Source organism: Mustela nivalis (genome assembly GCF_964662115.1).
Source record: "Mustela nivalis genome assembly, chromosome: 2".
Taxonomy (NCBI): domain Eukaryota; kingdom Metazoa; phylum Chordata; class Mammalia; order Carnivora; family Mustelidae; genus Mustela; species Mustela nivalis.
The window spans coordinates 37781725-37793914 of record NC_139021.1 but is presented as its reverse complement, the minus strand read 5'-3'; the positions used below and the strand labels follow the sequence as shown (position 1 = coordinate 37793914).

General features: G+C 44.3%; 1 protein-coding gene across 5 annotated transcripts in view; it reads left to right on the top strand.

Moving 5' to 3' along the window:
• The window catches only part of MATN2 (matrilin 2), a 135753-nt gene that overhangs the window by 76163 nt on the left and 47400 nt on the right, over positions 1-12190 (top strand). For all 5 annotated transcript variants that reach the window (XR_014309447.1, XR_014309448.1, XR_014309449.1 and 2 more), the window contains one exon: positions 9714-9836. Coding sequence is in view for 2 of the 5 variants with exons in the window: in XM_082722798.1 (XP_082578924.1) it covers positions 9714-9836 (123 nt within the window). In the remaining 3 variants the exon portion in view is untranslated. The remainder of the gene's footprint in view (positions 1-9713; positions 9837-12190) is intronic.

The window sequence follows — 12190 nt, the reverse complement described above, 5'->3', positions numbered from 1 at the left end:
AGCTGGGAAGCCACGCAGTGCGTTCTCTTGTAAATTTTATTTTATTTTATTTTATTTTATTTTTTTAAGATTTTATTTATTTATTTGACAGAGAGAAATCACAAGTAGATGGAGAGGCAGGCAGAAAGAGCGAGAGGGAAGCAGGCTCTCTGCTGAGCAGAGAGCCCGATGCGGGACTCGATCCCAGGACTCTGAGATCATGACCTGAGCCGAAGGCAGCGGCTTAACCCACTGAGCCACCCAGGCGCCCTCTCTTGTAAATTTTAATTTCCATCTACTTTTCACTTTAAATGCGTATTTGTGTGTGTGTCTGTTTTGACCTTCAGTACAGTAAGACCTGGGTTTCCATCCCAGTTCGGCTGCTCACTGGTCATGGGTCATTTCATGTCTGAGCCTCTGTTTTTCTCATCCATATTGTAGTGGGATTAAATAAGGTAAGGAGTCAAGTTTCTAATACACACAAGGCCATTATTATCATGATTACAATGTGTATCATCATCATCGTCGTCGTCATCATTTCCTGGCTATCCTGAAGTATGGAGTGTGGAGAGAGTGAAAGCCCGAGCCTGCTGGCCTGAGCCACATGTAGTGAGCCGGGGGGACAAGTTGGGCAGAAGAAATATCCGTGAAGGAACAGCCTAAGGTGGGGGTGGGGGAGGGGAGAGGTGGGCAAAAGAATCAGAAGTCATGAAATATGATGGGAAAGAGAATTTCTAGGCCAGGTCAATATCAATGTCATCCTCCAGCGAGGCCAAAGGGAACAGAACTTAGAGAAAAAGCCATTGGGTTGAGTCACAGATTCATCTCAGCAAATATTTCCAAACTCTCCGCCAGACACTCTGCTGGCCATTAGGGACACAACGATGGCCAGAAACCCACTGAGAATGACCAAGAGGGGTGGAACAGAGGGCCGATTTCAGGGGGAGGGGAGGTGGTGAGACAGCGGGGACGGCAACTCTAAATTATTTATTTAGAGACGTGTGGTCGAAATTCATTACGTCCAGCTACAGGTGAAAGGACCAAACCTTCAAAGCTATGGGTCTAGCACTTTGACTCATCCCAGAGTTATGACTGTGACCTGCATGAAAATCCAATTCTTAGCCATCCTCAGGACTTTCCAAGACAGCATTTCCATTGTTGAGTTAAACGAACATTAAATTCTAGTGTTGGAGTCCCATGTCCCTAACTGCTCATTTCAGTCTGGACAGTACTGAATTTATTCCACATTCAGGTGATCGAGGATGGATTCCCAACCTAGGTTCTCCTTTTGCTTTAATTGAGTTCCCTCTACTTTTCTGCTGTACTTGTTCTTCTGGTATTTACCAACTGTCTTGTCTTTGGGGGTAACTCTAGTCCAGTTTGCATCTTATCTGCCTAAGCATATTGCAAACTCTTGGGGAGAGGCCAATGAGTGTCATTTTCATCTTTCACAGAGTAGACTTGTGTGTTTCAGTACATCGACGGAGGCTGAGTGATTGATCACAATCTCAAGCCGTCATATATTTTAAAAAGCCTTGTTCCTTCGATGGCTTTTGCAGTTCCAAAGTCAGCTTTTGCATATTAAAGAAATTGTCAGAATAAATGTGTATAAAGTCAAACTCTGAAAGCCATTCCTCTTCAGGTTCACTTCCTGGAAGTAATCTTTGCTAAAAGCTTGGCTTCTCCTTTCTGCCTTTCTTCTAAGATGTCTTATGTGTAGTATTTGCTTGTCATGACTATCCAGGGTTTAACACAATGCCTGTTGTACAGTCATTGCTCAGTAAGTGGTTGTAGAACAAATGAATGGCATTAAGGTATTTCTTAACCCCCAAATTCAGTTTTATCTAAATAAAGATGCAGGGTGATAAAAACCTAATCCACATTTATTGAATGTTACAAAGTCATAATTGATGTATAGTTGCAACAACTCTATGGGGTAGGTACTATTGTTACCACATTTTATAAGTCTCTTAATCTGTCTCTGTTTCAGTGACTTCATCTGTAAATTGAGGATAACAATAATTTGTACCTCAAATCTTTTGTACCTCAAAGGAATGTTGTGCGGGTTCAACAAGTGGATATATGTAAGACATTTGTTAAAATTTTACTGGCATTATATTGTTTGATACAGAGGCAACTGATAAACACTAGCTGAATTTGAATTTCTGTATCCTCTTTATTTAAATATTTTACTTATTTATAGAGCGAGTGAGAGAATGAGAGAACAAGTGTGTGGGAGGGGAGGTGGGCAGAGAGGGGGGAGAGGGAGAGAGAGAATCTTTTTTTTAACACTTTATTTATTTATTTATTTATTAAAAAGATCTTTATTTATTTATTTAACAGAGATCCCAAGTAGGCAGTGAGGCAGGCAGAGAGAGAGAGAGAGAGAGAGAGGAGGAAGCAGGCTTCTTGCTGAGCAGAGAGCCCGATGTGGGGCTCAATCCCAGGACCCTGGGATCATCACCAGAGCCAAAGGCAGAGGCTTTAACCCACTGAGCCAAACAGGTGCTCTGGGAGAGAGAAAATCTTAAACAGACTCTGTGTTGACGTGAGCCCAATGCAGGGATTGATCTCACGACCCAGAGATCATGATCTGAGATGAAAGCAAGAGTCAGATGTTTAACTGACTGAGGCACCCAGGCACCCCTAAATTTCTATAACCTTTATGAACTTTTGTCTTCTTTCGAATGCTTCCATTTAACAGCATGTCAGATGTATGCTACGTTTACAGAATCAGATTGAGGCACGTACTCAGAACAATGGTGGCACATAGCCATGGGGCTTTAGCGGGGCATTACTGCTACCTTCAGAGCTTTCCCCCTGGATTCTGCTCTACCAGTCACCTTCATTGATGATTGGTAGTTGAGTTGGGGACAAGGGATGGGACGATCCATTTTTATATGGAAATGTCAGCTTTTTAGACCATCAGCTAACCACCCATATTTGATGTGTGACCTCCCCCAATTCCAACCTGTTAAGTATTGGATTTCTCTCCATACTGGTTTGCTAGGATCATAACAAAGCCACAGAGTGAGTGGCTTTAACATTTTCTCATTCTGGAAGCCAGGACTCCAAGGTCAAGGTGTCACCAGGGTTGGTTTCTTTTGAGGTCTTTCTCCTTGACTTGTAGAAGGTCGGTCCCTTCCTGCCTCTGCGTGTGGTCTTTCTTCTGGATACACACTTATCTGGTGCCTCTTTGAGTGTCCAGATATCCTCTTCTTATAAGGACCCTTGTCAGACTGGAGTAGGGTTCACCCAAATGGCCTCATCCTCATTGAGTCACTTCTTTAAAGGTCCTACCTCCAACTACAGTTATATCCTGACTGGGTTTAGGACTTAAACATCTGTATTTAGTGTGGGAAAGACTATTCAGCCCAGAACGCTTCCCTGTTGTTCCAAAATCAATAAGAAACTCTCTGAGTTTCAGACTCCTGCATATAGAAACCCAGCTGGGCCCTCAGCGGAGAGGTTTTAGGACCCTGACTCTACGTGGGTATCTCCTGTATACTCAGCAAGTCAAATGCGTCTACCATTTCTCCAATGATGAATTTGGTTTTTCTTACTCTGTCGTCAACAAACTTTAAAACCCAAATGTTCCTCTTTGAAATATCCTATTTCTATTGATGCCATCCCCTTGCAGACTGATGCCTCCTGAGAAATCTTTGGAATGTGACCGGGTTGTAAACCGGAGACCCTCCATCTTGGGCTCCATTACCTTGCACCAAAGTATCATTTATCCTTGGACACAGAGCCTGAATGTAGGGAGACCACTTCTAACCCTGTGATTTTAACCCTTTGTGATCTGGAGAGCCAGATTCCCTACAATCAGGGAATGACACGTCCTGCAGGCAAAGGAGATTGTATGGAAATGTCAGGCAAAACAACTGAGAAATGGTTTTACTGAAGGAGATGAAGACTTGGAACAAGGAGCATCTCTGAGCTACACACATGGAGCACTTCCATATATCTGCCCCTGAACTTGGCCTCTCTTTTTACAAGTACAGTTTTGCAACGAAGGAAATTAGGCCAAGAACCCAAAGCATGTGACAAAGGGTGTCAGAGTTGAATGGACTGGAACTCTCTTGGTCTTAAAAAGCTTTGAGGTTCACATTCTTGAAGTGGGCTCCTCTACATCTGATGTTGTAATGGCCTCTTCTGCTGTCCCCCAGCAGCCTGGCAGAAAGCCAGTGAGTGGCTCTCAAGCCAAGGCAGGGATTGGACACTCTGGGGTTTTACAGGCCAGGGTCTTGAAGCCCAGGAATGCTTGACTCCCGCCTTGCCAACCTCCCCTCCCCCCTTCAGTTCCCTAGATTGCTGAGCGCACAAAAACCAAAACCAGCGAGAGAATCAAAGTCCAGGAGAAGCCATGAGCTTGAGCCTGTGGTTGGCCGATTGGTGGAAAGTGTCTTTCAAAGAGTGGAATCATAAAAAAACCACATATCCAAACCTATCCTAACCTTTTTGTTTTTATTGAAAACACATAAATGTCCTTTTAATAAAAATTACCTTTAATTACACTTTTAAAAAGTACTAATTTGAAGTCCATTTCTAAAATCTATGATTAAAATTTTTTTTCTTACATAAATCATGTCCATAATGTACTGTCCACGATTTTCAACTTTGGTTTCCTTAAATTGAAGCAAGAATGGAAGACTTCTGTAAACTAGTCTAAGGGCAGAATCCTTGTAAATTTTCATGAAAATTTCCCAATCTTTTACATGTTTTATCCATGCCCGCTTCCACGCAATTTTGGTTAGCAAATTGCTTTAATTAGTTCTTTCCAAAGCTTTCAATTCAGTTGTTTTTTTAAAAAGCTCAATTTGTTTTAATGCCTATGTTTAATTGGTTTTTATAGTATTTATAATTATTTACAATAACATATATAAATGGCATATATAGGTTTGGGAACAAAACCAATTTTGGCTCTTTTTGGCAGCAGTTCTTAAATTTTAACATGCATGAGAATCATCTGGAGGGCTTGTTAAAACACAGATTCTTGGGTCCTATACTCAGTTTCTGATTCACTGAGTCTGTAGTGGGATCTGAGAATTTGCATGACTGACACGGTCTCAAATGATGATTTTTGCAGCTGGTTCACAACCACGTTTTGAGAACCAAAACTTTACAAGCATGCAGTCAGTCAATAAGGAAAGTACACAGGTATTCTGGAGCGCAGGTGTTCCACCACAGCTGCTTTATAACCACACAGCTCAGCCACAGCTGTTCAGCAGCACAGGTGTTCCAAAAGCCTGGAGCATTTTGTATGCTCTGGGCATCAGGTCCCATATTCCCAGAGGGAATGAAAAGCATTGATTGACCAGGCATTGGGGAAGTGGAGGTCAGTTGAAAGAGCTTCTTCTGGGGGCGCCTGGGTGGCTCAGTGGGTTAAGCCTCTGCCTTCGGCTCAGGTCATGATCTCAGGGTCCTGGGATCGAGCCCCGCATCGGGCTCTCTGCTCAGCATGGAGCCTGCTTCCTCCTCTCTCTCTGCCTGCCTCTCTGCCTACTTGTGATCTTCCTCTCTGTCAAATAAATAAATAAAATCTTTAATATATATATATATATATATTAAAAAAAAAAGAAAGAAAGAGCTTCTTCTGTACAACTCTGTTAACCACCTGATCCAACACTGAATGTTCTAGAGCATTCTGGAAAAATGCAAGTTTGGAGTATAGGGCCTAGATTTTAGGCCTAAGCAAAGCCTCCAATTTGTCCTCACTCTAATAAGCGGCCAGCATACTCTGGTGTCTCTCTCAGGGACAGAGCTGGCTGGGCTCAGAAATTATACCTCATGGCGTGTAAGAGGAAGTTTCAGGAGAGAGGGAGACTTTGAGTTTCTGACTTTAGATATAGATAGCATTCCATTCATCATTGTGGTATTGTCACCGTCCTGGAACCTGGAAATCAGAGGAGCAGCTCTTCTCTTCGGTGGGGACACTAAAAAGTGGCCTGAGGTGGGTCAAGCTGACAAGCAGGTGCCCCTTGTCAGTGGTTGGGAGATTTTTAAGAAGGCAGATGAGGCCCAGCATGGGGAGGTCGGAGGTGGGAGGTGACCACTGCCAACACAGGTCAGTGTGGGCCACAGCATGGCCCGCTCCTGTGACCTGCAGACCGGGACCCATGCCAGGGCTTGGTTTCAGTGTCCTCTGTTTCCGCGACTATTTGTGCAATGTTACAATGGTTCTTAAATAATGAGACATTAGCTTTTAGAAGAATCTGGTGCTAGATCACTATTTATGGTATGACTCAACTCTAGCAACTGGCTTAGGTCCCATGACACGCAGATCCTGCAACTATGTGAATGTCCTGTTCCCACAATGACTTGTGTATTAAACCCTCAAATATTAGGTGCTGTTAGAACTCTTTAGGGAGGCAGAGTCACAAAAATGATATTTTAGACAGAAACTTAATGAACGAAGCCTGGAAGAAAAAGGATAAGCACAACACAGCCTTTAAGAGTCTGTAGATTTTTCCTTTGCATATTTTGATTGCTATGTTAAGTATGCCATTATCCTCCCAGGGAGAGGTTTTGGTTTGTAAATCACACACGTAGTAATTGTGGACCCTATTTCCTTTTTATTATTTCCAAGGTTTTGATACTGGAATATCCTAAAATATTATAGAGGGAAATGCTTTTTTAAAAAATATACATAATTTCATTACAAAAGTTTTTTTAAAAAAAAAACAAAATGCAACATTCTAAAAAACCAAAAATTTACTATTTGGGAAATGCTTTTTTAGAATTTATTTATTTATTTATTTGGAAAGGGGGGGAGGGGCCAAGGGAGAGAGAGAGAGAGAGAAACGTAAGCAGACTCTGTACTGAGTGCAGGCAGAGCTGGACTTGGGGCTTCATCTGATGACCCTGGGAACACAACCTGAGCCAAACCAAGAATCAGATGCTACCCAGCTGAGCCACCCAGGCCCCACAGGAAATATTTTTATTTTCTATTTATTTATTTATTTATTTATTTTAAAGATTTTATTTATTTATTTGTCAGAGAGAGAGAGGGTGAGAGAGCGAGCACAGGCAGACAGAATGGGAGGCAGAGGCAGAGGGAGAAGCAGGCTCCCTGCCGAGCAAGGAGCCCGATGTGGGACTTGATCCCAGGATGCTGGGATCATGACCTGAGCCAAAGGTAGCCGCTTAGCCAACTGAGCCAACCAGGCAATCCAAGGAAATATTTTTAAAAGGAAAAACAAATCATCCATAATGCTACCACCTAAACACTGCAAGAATTTTTATTTCTGATTTCTAGGCTTTAGACATACCTAGAAGCTCTATTTCACCTGGGTGTAATCCTTGTAAATATTCCATTTTTAGATCTACTTTTCTCACCAAATTATATCTGTCTTCCTATTTACAATTATATTAGGATGAGAATATTGATAACTATCTAGTGCCCCAAATGGAACTCCTGATCTTCTCCCACAAAACCCACTGTGCCTCCCCCCATTGGATGACAGCAGCTCCAGCCTCACGCCAGATCCCCCAAGTCAACCTTCCTCCCTCTCTTTTGCTCCTTCCCACTTCTATTCCAGCAGGACCCCCCACGGTCCCCACCTCAACTTATACCTGGTGTATTGGCTTCCTAGGGCCGCCATCACAACAGACCCCAAACTGGTGACTGAACTCAACAGAAAGGTATTGCCTCCTAGTTCTGGGCTAGAAGTCTAAAGCTGAGGGGCTGGCAGGGCCGTGCTCCCCCTGGAACCTGGAGGGGAAATCCTCCTTGGTTCTGGCAGTGACTGTTGACCCTTGGTATTCCTTAGCCTGCGGCCATATCACTCCAGCCGCCATCCTCGTGGGGTGTTCCGCCTGTGTGTCCATGTCTTCCTGTAGCATTCTCCTCTCCCTAGAAGGACACCATCCATATTGGGTTAGGGCCCACCCATAGGACCTCATTGCCACTCCATTGTATCAGCAAAGACCCTATTTCCAAAGAAGATCACATTCACAGGTACCAGGGTGAGGACTTCAACTTATCTTCTTGGGAAACATGGTTAGCCCAGAAGACCCAGAACATGCCTCCGCTGTGTCCCCCACCCACCCCTGTCCCACACCATTTGTTCCTCACTGGGATGACTGTAGTCTTCTAACTGGTTTTCTACTATCATACTTGCTCTCTGTGGTCTATTCTCCATTCCTGTGTTCAGAACCTTTCAGGGACTCCCTGCTTACTCAGAGTAAAAACCAAAGTCATCACAGTGGACCTCAGTGCTTCCCAATGCGCTTGTCCTCACCTCCCGCCTGTCTCTGCTCCAGCCACCTTGAGCTCCCTGCAGGTCCTTCAGTACACCAGGCAGATGCCCACCTCGTGACCTTCGTGCTTGCTGTTCCTTTTGCCCCAGTGCTTGTTCCCTCCCAGTTATCTGCTTTGTTCTTTCCTCATTCAAGACTCTACCCCACTGCCTCCTTCTCCCGAGGCCCCTCCTGGCCACTTCTATTAACTTCCACCATCCTTCCCACCTCCCACAGGCTCTATTTCTTTTCCCCAGAATACTCTCCACCTCCTATGAGATGATCTGATTTACCTATTTACTTTATTTTTTGACCACTACCTCCATCATCCAAATGTGAGCCCCATGATGACTGGCATTGGTGTCTGTTTTGTTTTTTTGCTCTATCCTTTGCCCCTAAAACAGGGCCAGGCCCGGGGTAGGTGTTCAGTAAACATTTATAGAATTAATGAGAATTAGGACAAAACATCGTCTCATAATTTACTAAAGCATTTACCATTATTAAATGTTCATCTTATTTTCCAGATTTTTCTTGTCACCATAAATAATGCTGCTATAAATAGCTTATTTCATATAGTTTATCTCCCCCTTTTCTTAATGATTTCTTTGGGTCACATTTCCACAATGAACATGGCCAAATGTCCTTCCAAAAGGACTTTTGTCAATTTATGATGCCACCACCATGAATAGCTCTGACTCTCTTTCCAGGCTACCTTGCCACTCTTGGGTTTTGTCCTGTCTTTATTTGTGCCATTTAATAGTTGTAAGTATTGTAAGCCTTGTGATGGTTTTGACTTGCATTTCTTTTTTTGTTTGTTTAAGATTTTATTTTTTTATAGAGAAAGAGAGTGAGAGAGAGAGAGAACAAGAGGGAGGAGGGTCAGAGAGAGAGGCAGACACCCTGCTGAGCAGGAATCCTTTTTTTTTTTTTTTCAAGATTTTATTTATTTATTTGATAGAGAGAGATCACAAGTAGATGGAGAGGCAGGCAGAGAGAGAGAGAGAGAGAGATGGAAGCAGGCTCCCTGCTGAGCAGAGAGCCCGATGCGGGACTCGATCCCAGGACCCTGAGATCATGACCTGAGCCGAAGGCAGCGGCTTAACCCACTGAGCCCCCCAGGCGCCCTGAGCAGGAATCCTAAAGCCCAACTCTATCCTGGGACTCTGGGATCTTGACCTGAGACCTCAGATGCTTAACTGACTGAGCCACCCAGGTGCCCCTGATTTGCATTTCTTTAACATTTAAATACAGTTGGTCCTGGGTTCTTAAGTCTGTCTTCTGCTATAAACTATCTGTTCTAGATCCCTGATTATTTTTTGGCTATTGGAAGGGAGAAGCCTTGGTTCATCCCTCTTTTCTCCATACTGTTTGGGGGGGCAAAGATATTAATCTTCATTTATATGTGGTATATGTATGCTACTATCTCCATTCCATCCAATTATTTGCTTTCCTGTTTGTGTTTCTACTTCAACTCTGTGTTTGAATATTTACAGCTGTGGACTACTGTGCCTCAGAGAACCACGGGTGCGAACACGAGTGTGTGAATGCGGACGGCTCCTACTTTTGCCGGTGCCCTAAGGGATTTGCTCTTAACCCAGATGGAAAAACCTGTACAAGTAAGTTACATTAAAAAAAAGTTCGTGTGTCTGTGTTTTGGGGGACTGTTTTTGGACCTTACATTTTATTTATTTACTTACATTTATTTTAATCCCAGTGTCATTAATATACAGTGTCATATCAGTTTCAGATGTACAATATGGTCATTCAGCAACACCACCGGCATTTTTTTGGTGCCCTCGCTATGGGCACTGTGGCACTGGGACCTCTCCCAAGCATGTTGTAAGACAAGATTATGTGCTGGGGAGTCTGAGACCTGCCTCTATTCCTCCTTTGTTAGGCCTATCTTCACTTGTCCTGGGACTTTAGCCCACTCTGTCTCGACCTCACTCTTCAAGGCATTTGACAGAGGTATCTGTCCTTTATTGGAGACCCCTATGGGAATGTTCTTCCAACATTTGCTGAGTGTGCTGACAACTGGACCATCTTACTTCATGCTGGCTCAGCCAGGCCATGCCCATCAGTATTAACAGAGCTTAAGGAATACTTTCACTGAAGCCTTGTGGCTTGTGGGTTCAGCTCCGATTCCACTGAGCTGAGCTGAAAGGAGTCGATTTTGGTTGCTTTGGGGTGGGGGAGGGGTGGCCAGAAGGCAGTTTGCCGAGAATTGCTCATGCTTTTGTTTGACATATTTAGTTCTCTTTAATTTTAACTATACATACACAAATCAGAATTAATTTGAGCTCCTGAAATCTGACCATAAAAAATTTATAAATTAAAGATGTTTTGCAAAAGGATTGCAAGAGCATTCTTTTACGCGTGAAGGTGTTCAGCGCACTTACGAGGTTGTGTATGGATTATCGTCCTGTAGAGGGGTTCACCTGAGAGAAGCTTGGTTTTGTAAAGCTTGGTTTTAAAAAATGAAGTTTGGTCGTTTTTAAAAAGATTTTATGTATTTTTTTTTTTTTGAGAAAGAGAATGAGCAGGCGAGAGCACAAGCAGGGGGAACAGCAGAGGGAGAGGTAGAAGCAGGCTTCTGGCTGAGCAGGGAGTCCGATGTAGGGCTCAATCCTAGGACCCTGGATCATGTCCTGAGCCAAAGGCAGACACTTAACCAACTGAGCTACCCGGTGCCCCTAAAAAATGAAGTTCAACAGCGGATTAGCATAAGTCATCTCTGAAACATACATCAATGAGAAAATAGGATTTCAATTCATAAAAAGTTCTTTTACCCATAACCTTTCTAAAAGAAATCGACGATGTAAAGCAGGATATACTTGCACAGTATTTTAAAAATCATCCCCCACAAAACTCCTGACATATGAACTTGCCCCTCGATCCCTAAATACCAGCAGCTTCCAAACACTGGAGCTGGAGGCCGGGCTGGAGCATGAAATTGCAAGGGACACCTTCAGTCAGAACACACCATTTCTGGAGTCCTAACCATGGGCCAACTGCAAGGCGAGGTCCTTCCTGGACGATAGCATATCTGGGCTGAGTCTTGAAAGCAAAGCCTTCATTTATTGACCAGGCGAAGAAGGCTGAGACAGGATGGGGGCCTGGAGGAGGAAAGAAATGCAAAGATATGAACCAGACAGTCTCAGGCCCACGCCCGGCCCAGGACCTCCACGCAGTTTATTGAAAGAAGAAGAGAATGAAGGCGAAGACTCCTCTGTTCTCGTCTCCCTTCCCTTCTGAACATTCGGAACCATAAGCCAGCAGCCTGGGCTGTGGTCGTGGCAGGGAACGTGGTCGCTGGGCTGGTAGGTCCGTTCTCTTCTCCAGAGAGGAGGCCGTGTGGCACCAAGGGGCAGCCTTCAGCCTCAGATTGAATTCTCTTCTTTCGCTGGGTGGGCTTTGGCGAGTTATTTGCGCCTCAGTTTCCTCAACTGATAGGGATGAGAATCCTGCCCACTTCAGAGTGTTGTCTTGAAAACTAGATGAAATCATCCACAGAAACCATTGGGCAAATTGTCCGGTGCTGAGCCAGTTCTCTGAAGGGATGATAGTGCCTTCAAAGATTTTAAATCGGTATTTATTTTATACCACACGCCTGAGCTAAGTTTAATCGTGCATAAAAAATTCAAGACTGGGCCCCAGGCTTCCACTGGGATGAGACTTGGAGGCAAACACACATCCCATCCCATCTCCCTCCTGCCTCTGCAGAACTTCGTCCCTGCCTGGGGTCCCTGTCCCCAGTTCCCAGTGCCTCACCGTCACCCCCACCCTGTGGCTCAGCATGTCTCCTATCCCAGAAGCTCTTGGGACGTGGAGGGTTACAAGCCCTAGGATGATGCCGGCAAGGGGACCCTGGCAATGGACACCGAAGCACAGGGGCACTGGGAGGAGAGGTCTGGCTGGGAGGCAGGGGACGGACTGGTCCAGTTGGGAGCCTCTCCAATTAGGCACGGAG